General features: G+C 39.2%; 1 protein-coding gene across 1 annotated transcript in view; it reads right to left on the reverse strand.

Moving 5' to 3' along the window:
- TACR3 (tachykinin receptor 3) overlaps positions 1 to 14,215 on the reverse strand; it is a 38,628-nt gene extending 24,413 nt beyond the window's left edge. The window contains exon 1 of the mRNA XM_076337643.1: positions 13,752 to 14,215. Within this exon, the coding sequence (XP_076193758.1) occupies positions 13,752 to 14,215 (464 nt within the window). The remainder of the gene's footprint in view (positions 1 to 13,751) is intronic.
- Between the last annotated feature and the right edge of the window lie 1,061 nt (positions 14,216 to 15,276).

The raw sequence follows: 15,276 nt of genomic DNA on the forward strand, positions 1-15,276 counted from the left end.
TCTGTTACTCTGCTACATAATACAGGGTTTACCTCTGATTAAAAAATTAACAGCCAAGCTGTCAGGATTATTAGTCATCTGTCCAAAAGCTACAGCAACCTGATAAGTCCGCATGCCTTTATTTCAGTAGACATAGACTGACTTCGGACTGTCTGCCAAAGAGCCCCAGACTACAACCGGTTCATACAGAGGCTGAGAGAGGAACCATATGAGCGTTTCCTCGGGCAATGTAGAAGCGATAAAAGCACCAAGAGAAATAGATGCATAAAGCATGAAAACATCTCATTTGCTTTCTCAGTTCCCGTGTTCTCAGGTGGGATAACAGTCTTCTTGCTGCCCTATAATTGCATTGGCAATCCATGTATGCCGATAACTTTAGAATAACATGCAAAAAATCATTAAAAAGTTTACTCTAAGTAATTACAATTTAAAAGCTTAGGAAAAAAGCGCGACAGGAAGGCATCAAGACAGACAGTAAAAGAAAAACAAGTCTTGTTTTCTGTCTTTTGATCTCTGTTATAGATGCAAGGAACAAGGGAGACAGAAATTTTGTATTTTGTATACTCCATATCACATACTTCATGTGTTTTTCACATTTTTCTTAGCGTGACTGCTGCTTTGATTTCTGGGCTAACCACTGAATTAATGTATTTTCCACCAACTTCCCTGATCACACTATTTTGTTTCATTTAACAATGACCAAATAATGACTTGCAAAATCATTAATCGTATTAATTAAATAGGAACACTATTCAAAATTTCTTCCACTGTAAGGGGAACGCTGATAAGTATCAGCCAGAATCACATTTAAAGAAATTTTTGTACTTCCGTAAATCCAGGGAGATACTGGCTATATGTATATCCATATTGTGTTACTGATATAGCATACTGAATAACTAACTACATGTTCTTTAATCAGACATCCTATGTTTTCCAAAACAACACAAGGAAATGGTTTTTACCTTAATATTTCGGTTCAGATCCAGAGGGTTCCCAAAGTACATTAAACCCCCCTTTTATTCATGATTGAAACACAATGCTGTTCGTGAGTTAATGTGGGAGTTAACGGATCAGCAATTTAAATCAAGAAATTTCCATGGAAGTATTCAGTGTATCTGTGCTTATTCAGGAAACCAAAGATCTGCCCTTCTGCAGTCACTGGTAGCATTGACATTCTACACTGTGTTTCCCAAACCATTGCTTTTCTGAAATCAGAATTAGAATAGCAATGATTTAGAAGCTCCTCAGGAATAACCAGGGCAAGCCAAAAGGAAACTAACAAAATTAAAATATTCTTTTCTGTGTTTTCTTGTGGTTTTTTTGTTTTCATATTCTATGAAAACACCAGAAGCAGATAGAAAACTGGGATGAATATGAAAACCAGCTTGAATGTTTTACTAATGAAAGTTTTCCAGATTTCTAGGACAATGTCTGGATCAGTTTCAACAGTTTGTCATCAGTCCCAGGCATTAGTACTAATTATGGAAGAAGCAAACTCATTGCCAAAGAATAATTATGGCCCATACACTTTCACTCTCTTCACAGTACACATGTCCAGTTATCTGATCAACTTTGACGAGATTATTGGAGTGTATCAGTAATTTCCTAAAGGTCCTCTTTGTTTCCATTGTAGGTCGCCAGCCTTCATGCCTGGTAACTGCCCTTGTCCCTCTCTGTTTCAGGTTTTAAATACAGTTAGAAAGTCACACCACGCCTATTCCAGCCTACATGTGTAGAGAAAATATTTTCAGAACTTTCCAGTATTGCTTCCCTCCTTGTGTCATTTGTACCTTCTAAAGGAATTGAAATAAGTAAAATAGGTACTATGGCTCTTCACCTACTCTTTCTCTACATTTCTACCTCATATAAAGATGGATTGGGATAGATTCAGAGACTATTTTTGTATGGAAAATTACATAGGCAGTAATAGGCATTGTATGGCAGGACTGTGGAAAAAAATCACTTTGTCTCATCAGCATTTGTAGATTTTGTGCTATTGTTGAGACTTTAGGTGTTGCTGTGGGGCTTAGAAGTTATAAAATCAGTTTGGTTTACACTCACAGAGAATGAATTATTTTGTAGTTAAGCAAGCATAAATTAGTAGATCCTATTCCAAAGTGACACTAATATGTGATTATTGTTATTTTTCTTGTCTATGTTTGTCCTTTCGACATTCATAGATAAAAAAATTTCAAAGACATTCATGATGTTTACTTTTTGTGTTCTCATCTTCTGCCTTGGCTTTAGGTCACAAGAACCGTTAGGTGACTGCTTGGGTATGTGCTTCCAAATCCAGGCAGGATTTGAATTGAAATCCATTGAAATCAATGGATAAGCTGCCACTGATTTGAATCAATCCTTTTTTTGATGAATAATTTCTGTTCTGCTGCAATTAGAAGAGTAGCACTCATTTAAAATGAAGGAAGGTACGACATGTCCTAATTGTTACAGTACACACCTAGGTTCTAGGCAGACTTGCCCAAGATTTTTAGGTACAGACATTATCTACAAGACAATTAGAAAAATATTAATAAGATAATGCTTCTGATAAGAATTTGTGCAACTAATCTTCTGCATCATATTTATCTGCTATGGCAAACAAATTTCATCCAAGATATTCCTACTTTTTGGAAATGTCATTCTTGAGAGATGGGTAATTATAGAATAGATATTTGTTTTAGCAAAAATAACTCCATTTATAGATAACCACCAAATATGTGATAAATCCAACATCTGCCATCATAGTGGTACTCAGCCTCTAGTAGACATGATAACTGTGCTAATATCTTAAAACATCTAAATGCTGTTAGAAACAGAGTGATCTAAAACAACTTCAGTTCTGAATCATCAATTTCCATATCGAGAATATCAAGCCTATTAATTTTGCATTGTTTTTACTGCACTTACATATTTTTTCCCACAGGGAAATTAGTTCCTCTCTCCTTTACCTGCTTTTTGTTTTTTTTCAGCTAAACTGGTGCTTTTGGTATTACATACTAACTATGAAATGGCTTTATTCAAGTGCTGGGTATCTTGTCCTGAGAAAGCAGCAGATCTCATGAAAATGTACATCGGTTGGATTGTTGCACTCTACCTCCTAGTTCCCTTCTCCTCCAAAGAGTAAGTACAACTTGGTAATGGAGGTAAGTTTGGAGTCCTGTCTTTCAAATTGAGCTAGCTTGAGCATGGGCTGCCAGATACTGTCCAAAATGCTTGATGATCTTTACCTGTAGTAGGTGATAACCAATAAACAAGTCATCATTTTCACATGCTCGTGGGAGTCTTAAAGCATCTCCTCCTAGCCTGGAATCATTCCTTTCAATTGCTAGTTTTCTTCAGATTGCACATTGACATTATTTTGTGTGCTATTGTCAGATTTCTATTACATTCACATTATTCTTATTCCCAATAGGTACCAGCAGTAATTCCCTTTGGCTAAGGTAAGGTTCTGTTGTTTTATCACACTGTCTGGTGACTGCCCATTAAAGATGTGGATTGTTTGTGTGAAATGACTCATACAGCTGTACCGATGGAAATGTTAACTATTGGCTGTCTGAGTGAGGTAAGTCAAAGGACAAGGATCAGATGAAAAGCAGGCTACTTGTCTTTCTGGTTGAAATTTGAGTGATAAGCCAACAGCCTAGCTTTTGCACAAAACAGATTACAAAAATGTAGCAGGCAGTCATTCTAACAAACAAGATGGGGAGGAGCTGGAGGAGCCTTGACCATTCCCTCAATAATGCCTTCGTGCAGGAAGGACTTAGCTGACCAGAGAGTATTGACAGCTCTTTACTACTGAGCCTTTGATAACAAATCTAATTTATTCTAATTTGCCAGTACACTAACAATTACAATGAAGTATCTAACTTGTTCCTTAAGTGGCTTTTCTTAGAAACAAAATTGCTTAATTAACACAGTGAGATATTGCTTTATAGCTGCAATTGTTACACTCACTCAAATTTGTCTTATAAGTTTGGTAGCATTTTCCTAGAGAAGCCATCATTGCCATAATTAAGGATAGTGGAAAATGTGGAATGACTCTCAGTTGCAGGTTAAAAAACACCTCTGTAGTTGAGCTGTTTCTGGGTGTTAATCTCTGTAGCCAAAAGAAGCCCAGAAGAGAATTGAGTCCTTCCTGCACTGTTAGCGGTCATTTGCAAAGGAGGCTTAGCCACTCCTGCCCATAATATTGTTTGCTGAAAATGTCATCTTGCCATTACTGGTACCTAAGTGTGGTGAGTTGTTTGTCTATCTCTTTAGCCTCAACCTGAAGGAGCAGTAGCTAATTTTTCAGTTGGCCCTTGCCTTTGATCTCTGTCCGTTTTGGCCAGGGTGTTTCCATCAGGAAGGAAAGCTCCTGCTAGCACAGGCTAGAGGTTCCATGCTTAGTTGTTGCTCAGAAAATTAGTGAGGTGAGGAGGCTAAGTATGGGATAATGTGTATGTATGATGCAGGATATTGTCCCTATATGTTCCAGTTACCCACGGCTGACAACTGTTTGTCGTCTTTCATGGTGTAGCTCTGTCATTAGGGGTCATTTCCTTACTCTGTTTGATATCCTTACGTATATTTTGTGTGGCAAAGTGCCAGTTACAAGGGGGACCAGCAGACATGCTGTTGAAGAATATCTTAAGTTTTACTGAATCTTTAGGTTGTGAAATAATCAACTATAAGAACATTTTGATTCCAATAAGTTAGCCTCTATGGTAGTGTTATGTATAGGCTGCTGTGCTACTTATTATTTGAGGCTGTATTGCTTGAAGTCCCTATTCCCTATTCTCTGGACTCTCTAGACCATAAACAGAGCCCCTAGGTTCTATTGTATACGGGATGAGTTATTTGACAGCCTGGCAAGGTAGATATCTAGCTGGCCAACTTGGCAACAAAACCTACTTTTAAGGTGTCCTGAAGTGAACTGCCTTCATTATAATACTAAAAAACACACCCACAGGTCAAGACGACCCTTGCCCAGGTGAAGACCCTTCCCCTGTGCAAGCGTAGTAACAGAAGGGAATGACATAACCGATATTATAATTATATGTAAATCACTAACCAATCATTGTAACTGGGAGTGTACTACCTTATAATTTTTGTGTATAAATGTAACGGCGATCTAGCCATAGGTTTGCTTGATTTGTTGAAATTCCACCTTGCACCCGGCGCCGCAATAAAGAATGCCTGCTTTCTAAAACTCCAAACTGAGTCCTAGAGAGTTCATCATCTGCCGATTTACGGTAACAATGCTGTCTGAATTGTGCACTGAATGGTGCTGAACATGGTGTAGAAAAAAAGAGGATTGTGTGAGTAGGCCAGGAATGAAAGGGAGAATGATGAGATACAGGATCTGGAGCAAAAGCAAAAGAACTGAGACTAGAGAACAGTTTGCTGAATGCAAAAATAGGAATAGAAGTGAAACAAGAATAATGAGAAACTAATAGGAGGAGAAGCAAAGAAAGGAGAACTGTAGAATAATAGCAGATAGAAATTGGGTTGAGAGGGGAGAGACTAAGAAAGGAAACTGGGGTGATGTAAAGGCAAAAGACATATGAGAAAAATCAGCTCTAGTGGACCAGAGATTCCAAGATAAGTAGAACTGGTAGAAAAGCACAATGTTTTGACAGTAAGGCTCTGTGGTGGCAAGCCCTTTTCCCTCTGCAGGTGTATGGGAGAGAACTCCCAAAGAGTTGTTCTTTCTGTGGTCAGCCAACCTGCGTGCAAAGGGAACAGATGGACTTCTCTGATGCTCCCATGTCATCTGTCTTAACGACTGTTCTGCTTCTCCACTGTTCTTTCAAGTGGCCTGAACTTACGCAGTCCTTCTGAAGTCAGCGAAAGTGGCGAGTGCTGAGGCCCTCATAGGTCCACCGTATTCCGTGGTCTTTATACACAGACCTTGGACCTCCCCACACCTCTGTCTCTAAGGACACTGAAAGACGGTAGGCATTTGAGCTGAAGGAGGACTTACAATGACTACAAGCAACTGAAGACTTGTTACACCGCTGAAAAGAGTTCTGTAGCCACACAAACATTATTCAGCAGGGTGCTGTGCCAATTTGCTTTGCATTCTTTGGACATTTACTGTTCAGTCAGTTACCAGGCTGGAGCAGTGGGACCCCCTGCCAAACAAAGGGCTCTGAACCCTCACTGAGGTCGTTTGATTTCAGGATCGGACTTCTAATGCTTTCTCACTCCAGTGGGAGCTGCTGATAATGCCACAGATAGCTTGTTCCACACAATAAAGCAGGGATACTGAATCTAAAGTACATATCAACTGAAAAGAATTAACTCATTATGCTCATTTATCACAACAAGTAGAAACCATTATTACCCCATCCAACATAAACACTAACACTTGGAAGGTAATTATAAAATGGAATATGCACATTTAGAAATTTAGGGATGTAAAGATGTGCAGGTAGAGGCTCAAGCCAACACTTGCAAGAATGTAGATTATTCAACCTCTGCACCATGTTCTATGTATTACTCTAAAGCATTTTTAGGTAGCACTTTAGTTTCATCACTAGAATCATTAGCACATGATTTTGTTTGCTGTGATCATGCTATTATCCCACTGTCATCGCTTTTCTTCCAGCTTTGGCTTGTGTTAGTCTTTGTCCCTAGCTAATTACTGCTGAAGTCAGCAAGAGTCTTTCCATTGAAGTTAATGAGAAATCAGTCAGGCTGCAATATATAATGGCTGCTGCATCATGGTGTGCTTGCTGCAGCACTCTTTTCCTTCAAGACTGTTTTCTTATCTGCTGGGGCCAGAATAGATCTAGTTTCCTTCAGAACTGCTCATTTTGGCTGGAATCTACAATTTACTGTTTGGTACTTGTTTCTGGAGTTCATCAAATCAAGAAAATCTGTTTTCTCTGAAATGATAATAGAGACAGTCCTAATTTGAATAACATTGATAAACTCTTTAAGCCAATGGTTATAATGACAGCATAATCACGTAGCTCTGTTACAGTTTGCAAATAACATAAGAGACAAATAGCTGGTAAGTACTATAAAAGCTTCTGAAGTTTGTGTATTATGGTCCTGACAGTAGAAATGATAAAAAAAAAATAATCTTAATTTATCTTTTTGTAAAACAGCATACACTGACTAATAGAGGCAGGAAAAATCTTCCCTCTTTAACACGTTATTTAGAAAATTGTAGCAAAAATGCGTAAGTTGTTTTAAAAACAAAACTATGTTCAAAATTGGATCCTACAAATGCCCATCTGGAGACACAGTTGGAACCCTTTAATCATCCTAAGTGATTTGTTTCACCTGTTTACACTATGTTTATAAACTCAAATGGGGGAAAAAGTAATCAGTTCAGCCCCAGATTGTAACAGGAAATTGGGACCTGACAAAGGAAGAGACTGAGAGAAAATCAGAATGCTTGCATAGAAGTGGCTCGTCGACAGCAGAGTGCACTTCCTTCAGGAATGCACAGATGCTGTTATCCCCTCAAAACAGAAGCTGGTTTTGAAACTTTGTATTTGGAACCAAGTGGTAATTAAGAAACTTAGGTAGGGAAATTGCTATGATTCCCTGTCCTTATTTAAAACATTGTTGTGGAGAATCCTACAAAAGGTCTCTGTAAGGTAGATACAGTAAACTAAAGAGGATGGAATGAACTGTGGGATTTTAGAGGCATTTTTTGTATGATGAAATCCAAATCTTTAACTTTTGCATTCTTTAATCTTTATCTTCTACCTACTAGTGCAACGCTCCGTTTTTTCTTGTGGGAGTGGTCTGTATTCATTCATTTAGACTGACTTTCTCTGCAGCAAGAGTGGCTATGGGCATTTTTGTAGGACTGCCTCTGACTGTTGAATAAGACTGGTTTTGGTGGCCAGAAGGATCTACGGTGAACAATGTTACTGTTAGGCAGTGATCACCTTAAAGCTAACAGCATAAAGAAAGAGTGTATGACAGCATGATAGATAAACAAACACATTGTACATTTGAGAGATCAGTGGGCAATATTCCAGCGGGATAATGTGGCCTTGATTTTTACCCGGAGGCACATGTGCTGCTCGTGGTGAATGGCTGTCGTGCTTTGAGCAGGGGGTAACACTGCAGTTTTTCTGAAATCAGGACTAGCGTCCAATGCCTTGCTTTTGGGTACCTCTTAACAGAAACCTTAAAACAGGAATATTGAAATTCTTCAGTATAGCTGAGTTCTCATAAACAGTGCAATGCTCTCTACTTGAGGAACATTTTGGTAACTGGCAATGGGCTAGATTTTTATAAGTATGTAATTAATTTTACACAACATATTCTGTACCTATGCATACTGATAGAAAAGGGATAACACTTTTCTTTGGTCTGTCTCATAAAATGATGGACTAACTGACTTCCCCTGACAGAAGGACTTCTGTTTCTTCTGTTCGTTGAATACGATCTACCTGGGCTATCAAGGACCAATATCAATGCAAATTCTGCAAAAACAGCTCCATTGGCACAGACTACACCCCACTCTGTTATTGCCTACATTTCTGACACTGTCATCTGAATGGCTTCCTTCTTGTTTCTGCAGTTATTTTGAAATAATTTTATTTTAAGTAAACATAAATATGTGAATGATATAAATTTCTCTCCTGGTTGGTAAATCAGTCAGAAATACATGCATATAGGCAGTAATATTAAAGGAAAAAAAAAGAAAACAGAAAAACCCAATCCTTGGCTATCTTTGAAAAGTAGTCAGGCTACATTACATAGTAAACCACAGATACATCTTTTAATAGTTTTCATTAAGCTATAAATAAGGGCACTGAGAAAATGTATTTAAGGCTAAGACTCTGTCTAAAAGGAACTTCTTATTTGAACATATGGTTCAAACTTGTCAGATCTTGTTTCCTGCCTGGAACAAGAAGACTTGGGGCTAGTCACTGTTGTAAATGTTGCTTATATTCCTCAAGGTATCGGCATATCAACCTCATTTTTTAGACTGCACCTTTTGAAAGCAGTTTGTTAAATAGAATATTTACTCAATGCAAAACAAAGAGGAAAAAAATAGCTGTTATGCCTATATTTATTCCCAAACTGTCTCACTATGTTATCAATAACGTAACTTTGACATGAATTTTGACCAAAACCCAAAAATATTCTGTCTTTTTGCCTGATCATTATGAGTTTGTACCACAGCAAGAAATGAATTATTTTTCCTATGTTTCTGACAGTCTGAATCTTGTAGCCATTGCATCAGGATGTTCTGCAGAAACTATTTCACCTCTTTTCTCAGAAAGAGAGAGAATTGTCAAACCCAGAAAATCATTTTAGGCCCCCAAGTCATAAAGAGTCCTTTATGTTTCACCTCTTGATTTTTGAACGCTTAATGCTCTCCTGTTCAACTTTTTCTCTCCAGTTCTGAGGACTAGTATTTTTCAGAGGGCAGCCTAGATAGTGGAATCCAGAAATATGATGTGCTTCATCTTAAAATACAAATTGGGAAACACAGAGAAACAGGGATTTCCTGTTTGAATTCTATAGTTTGACTGGCAAAGTAATAATAGTAATAATAGTGATAATTTTAAAAGAGATCTTGCATTTTTCCCTTCATGATATGCAGTGACCAAGGCTGATTCATGAAGTCATGATTATGAAGTCATCCATTAGTTTGGAAAAAAAGCTGTATTGAACTTTAGTTTGGGGATAGGGCTGTTTTGTGTAGTTATGTGACACTAGAGGCATCTTCATCCATTAACGTTGGGCAGAATCCAATCTTTAGAAAGGATTAGGTCAAATCCATTGGTTTTCTCTTTCCTAATAATTTGTTAAAAAAAAGTTATGTAGGTCTTTTTGATGCTATTATGTTGACCCATGTTGAGCAGCAGTAAGCCTTGTAGGCTGTTTTGCAGTAATGCAGAACATTAGTGTATCATAAATGTAATTTTATTTACATTTGTATAAAATATTGGCATATATATATGTCATTCTTTGCAATTACTTTTGCATATAAAGAAATCTAATATATATGTAATAGCTCTTCAAAGACCAAAAGTTTGCTGGCATACTAGGAATAAAAGAAATGGTAAGATGTGAATAGGATCAGCAACTACTCACCGTCACTGTTAGAATACCTTGTTTAATTCCAGAGCAGTTGCTTTTACAAAGAGTTAAACTTGTTGAAATGCAAAAATCATTATGGAATTGCTGAGAGAAAAATAACTGAGAAAGTTGTACTGTAGATGTGCTAATACCAGGAAAAAATGCATACAAATATACTAAGTGCTCTACTGAAGGCATGTTATTTCATGCTACATTGCTACATCTCCAAACTGCCACTTTAACCATGAGATATCTGCAGAGAATTTCTAGGCCTGCACACAGAACTGGTTGTATAATGAGGCAATCTTGGGATTGGAAATTAATTGCCAGCGTACATGAACCACCTCTTTTGCATGCTAAGAACTGGTAGGAGGGGACAGTGGGTCTTCAATGGCCAGGGCCAGATGGCTTAAATTCTGTCTAAGTTACTGTCTTTAATATGTCCAAGAACTGTACCACAGCCAGGAGTCACAGATGAAGTTAAGACACATGACCCTTTAGGATCATGCACTGACCAGTGGCAAGGGCGTATTGGCTCCAGAACTATCCCCTATTCAGTTTATGTTAGGCTATTTTAAAGGTTCATCCCCATAAGGTAGCTAAAGAATCTATTGCACTGGAAGCAATGTAACTGTGGTACTGTGCAGCATGAGCTACAGCAGAGCGAATGAATGAATGCCCATGAAGCAGTACAGTGTAAAATCTGTGCTGCTTCTGATACTTGAGCTGGCTTGGTTAACGCCACCTGTGGCATCTCTGCAGTAGACTGCAAACAGCCAGTTGGAAAAGAAGCAGAAGGCAGGGGAAAAAGACCACTGGGAAGGGGGGGTCAGAAGTGTGAATAAACCCGCATAAATTTGAGTCTATGTTCAATGACCAGGTGGTCATACAGCAGTCTTGGACACTTTCATCCTCAGCTCCAGAGGCAGCAGTTCTGTGGAACTGCCTGCTCCACAAAAGCCTGTGTCAGTCCAGAAATTTCACAGTGCACACAATTTAGACAACACGGTCTACAGAATCAGATGTGAAAGGAAACATGTACTGCCCCTGACCGCTGCTCAGTGATGTCTAGAATCACAGTGACTCACTCATACTCTGTGAACATTTGGATGTTCTAAAACAATCAGCGGAGCATATCACGACATACTTTTTAGTGAGTTGCAACCCATGACCTTTCAGTATTTTGGGATGTTAACAATTTCTACTGGAAAATCATCTGATATGATCCCATCATTTCAGTTCCCTCAGTAGCTTTATCCTAATTTGTAGCTTCTTTTTTTTTTTAATTTTTAAATGAACATGAATGTGTAAGGATGAGTTTACTGGGTCAAAACTAAAGCAGAGTGTCCTGTCTGAAGCACTGGCTGAACTTTTGCAGAAGGCAAATGGGAACCAAAGTTTTAAAAAATGTCCACGCAGCAGATATATGCCCTGGAATAGGGCAGTCTGTACATCCAAGGACATTCCTTGGGATTCACTTTGACCCTCAGTTTTGCTCTTGACTCTGCAGAAGTGTTCTGCAGAGGTAGTGAGAAAATGGTTAAAGGTACTGAATGCATCAGGTGTGACCTGGTATAAAAGGGAAAGGAATAGCAGTGTGAATAAGGAAGGAGGGATAGACTGCTCTTCTGTTTGTTTTACACAATCCTCCTTGGTACTGCAGAGAGCTCACCTAAACACAGCTGTGGCATTGTTCACTGTGCTCCCCCCCAAGGGAAGATTTTGATTTGTCTTTGGGGGCAGGTGAGCATGGAAGATGTGGTGGGGTGGAAATTGTGATTTTTTTTCAGGTGATTTTCAGACAAGAAATAGATCAGAGTGAATAACAGTAGTAATTGACTCACTTCCGAGCACCAGTGTCTCACATTGCTAAACCAAGGAAAATATTTCCAATACGTTTGTATCTGACCATTGCACTCCAGTCAGTGTGGAGCAGAGCTATTCTCCACTCACTCCGGAAATGCACCCTTTGGATTTCCCAAGGAATTATATTCCCCTTTGTTTCCAGTTTCCTAGCATAAATTTAGGAACTTTCAAGGTAGTAAGTGCTACATGTCCGTGGATGTTTTTGTCAGAAAAATGAAAAAGCCTTACTCAGAGCATCCTAGTAACTGCTCTGCTAATGACATGATCAGCTGCAGCAATAACAGTTAAATCCTCAGCATCAACTAAAAACCCTTTATCTTTCTGAAAACCTCAGGCTAGATGAGAATCTTAAGCTAAACCCAAATTGACAATGGAAGAAATCTTTGCCTGGTTAAAGATAGTATCACTGGCTTTACACTACCTCCTCTATTATTAATGGAAAGTAACAGTTGGGAACAAGATACATCACTGGCAGGAGGAAAGCGTACTGATTTCCTCCTGTCTTCACCCATCCCTGGAGCAGAGAGGTAGAGGAGTTGCTAAGAATCCCATTTTCTCTTTCATTTTTAGCTTTACGGAACAGAAATGCATCTGGTTGAGAATGCCACCTAAAATTTGCAACTAGTAGGGCCAAAAGAAAAGCATTATTATGAACTTGTCCACAGCACAGACAAAAGGTACAACAACGTTTCCCAATCTTTGGACCTGGAAATGAGAAATAACGTTTCAGAAGATGGATTGAACCTTATAAAATCTTAACTACCATCACCGGAAAGTGCTGCAGTTCTGCCAAGTCAATTCAGGAAAGATGCATAACATGATTTGAATATGTAGAAAGGAGTTTTGTGAGTAATTTCAGTGCATTGCTAAAAGGAATAAAAGATCTGAAGTACAAAGTGATCTGTTTTTCTGAATGAAAATTCAGGAATTTATTGGATTTCTAAAGCACGGGGTAAGTTATCTCTCCAGTACAGCAAATGTGAAAATGATCATAAAGAAAGGAACATTTCCTGGGAGACACTCACAGCACCTTCTGAGAAAGGTGGTCCATCAAAGCTTCTCTGTTGGAAACTTGACAACTACATCTCCCCTTTACAGAGACTACAGCTGTCCTATTCCATTATTGTCAAGAGCACAAAGGTAAAGTTTTTCCCTGTCCTGTTTTCTTTCACAGTCACAAAGGCTTGTTTTGCTGCAAGTAATCAGAAAAAAATCAAGCACTTTGAAACCATGTTCTTACCAGATGTCTGGATATGCACAGATGGAAATGTAAATAGTCTCATTAGTTAAAATCAGGAGGAACCAAGCAGCTCAGAGCTGTCTGTGAGAAGAGCTATTTAAAACAGAGTCTGAAGTGATTTCTGAGGAGGAGGCGAATGCCTCTGCCAGCTGCAGAAATACAAAGAGGAGGGAAATTTGAAATCCTCTCCCTTCACATGCAATCTCTACAACTCCTTATCAGTATGAATTAGATGACATTGACTGAGGGACAGATACTGTTTTCACAGGTGGGAAGCAAAACCCTGAGCAATGGCTGCTGTTACAGAATTAGTATTAAAAGATGGAGCACAGAGAGCAGCTGAAGTAGAACAGAGAGAGGAAGTGTTTGTTGTAAAAGAAAGCAAGAGAGTAAAACCAATGAAAGGCTGAAGAAGAAAGACCAAAGTCAGGGAGAAAAACTGTGTTAGGGAGAGATCTTAAAGAAGTACAGAGGAGCACGATCGATGAACTATTGAGGGCTCTGTCTCTCATCACTTAATGATTGTTATCTCTGTATTTTTATTTCAGCAGAGAATCTGATCTCGATCTCTCATCCCTAAACTTTTCCTCTTTTTTCTCACCTGTCCACAGCTATCGCTGTCATGGAGTAGATGCTGGCGAAGACAGCTGTGATTGGGAAGAAGTTGTGGAAGCGGCAGTAAGCCTCTCCAAAGTACCACTCGCTGTGCAGCGCGTAGATGAAGTTGATGAGAGTATTGAAAGCAGCCATGGAGGCATCGGAGAAGGCCAGGTTCACCAGGAAGTAATTGGTCACCGTCCTCATGTGCTTGTGAGCCAGGATAATCCAGATGACAATGAGATTTCCAAAAACGGCCACTGCCACCACACCACCATAAGCCAGAGACCACAGGGCAATGCGCCAAGAGGGTTGCACAAACTGATTGGAGAAGTTGGCTGCTGAGGATGCTACAGGGGAAGAAGCATTTCCCAGTGCCTGTCCCCAGGGATCGCCCACTGCAGCAAGGCTCACGTTCCACCTGTTGCTCATGCTCACGTTCCAGTTGGCTGTGGGGACAGAAGTCATCTTGGACGTTCCTCTCCTCTCTTCCGGGAACGATGTGACTCTCCCACCTCCCTCTCCCAACTCTCCAAATTCCCCACTAACAGATAAGAAGAGGAAAGAAGAAAAAAAGGAAGTAAGGTGGCACAGCAGGTACTGGGAAGGAGAGATCTGTCAGGAAAAGCTTTGGCTACGGTGTTCAAACTGTTAGAAATGCTGTACCAGCTGAGTCAGGAGAGCTACGTCTGGGTAGAACAGCATCCCATTCCTCCTCTGTACAGCCACCTCTTGCTTTTGGTTTTGCTGAAGGAGAAAGGGACTGGGAGCCAAGGCACATTTTATAGGCTTGTGAGTTCCCAGCGTCATGAAGGGAGTGGAGCGATAAGCTCTGTCAGCTGGTAAGATAACACCTCTTTCTCTCTGTTCTCCCTCCTCCCCTTTTATTTCATTCATTGCCAGCAGCAGGCACTTTCAGGAGCTGTGGAGAGCGCCACCGGAAAAATGAATTCTCGTCTTGTTTTTGTTGAGAGATTTGTTTTATATTGCCTTTCTTTAAGTTTCATTATTGCACTTCCTTTTCAAATAGTCTTTTTACCCTGCCTTTGCAGGGCTAATTAGCTGGCTTAGCTGAACAACCCAGGACTGAGACTGTGTTTTATTAAAGCTGTTTCCAGATGAATTTATGAATTTATTCCAGATGAATTCAGATCTGTTTTTTTTGCTGCTGTCTCTTCATTTAGTACACGCTTTCCTTTTAACCATTCTGTTAACTACAGATTTGGAATAGTGACCTCTTTCAGATAAAGAAATACATCCTGCTGCTCCCTAATTTCACTTTTCAATCTATAATATGTAATTGACATGAAGAAACATTTACAAAATTGAAATGTGACTATCTTTTTCTTACAGCACTAACTTTGGTGCCTGTAAAGCCACTTGCACATTCAGCAGACACTGATTTTTGTTGAAACGTTATGCAGCCCTAAACATAGATGTCTTTAAATATGGGTAAAATGGTAGGGTTTTTTTTTCTTTGTATCTTTGAAAAAAAAGTTTTTTTAGTTCTTTTTACTTATTTGCATTTA

This window comes from Aptenodytes patagonicus, chromosome 4 (assembly GCF_965638725.1).
Source record: "Aptenodytes patagonicus chromosome 4, bAptPat1.pri.cur, whole genome shotgun sequence".
NCBI classification, from domain to species: Eukaryota; Metazoa; Chordata; class Aves; order Sphenisciformes; family Spheniscidae; genus Aptenodytes; species Aptenodytes patagonicus.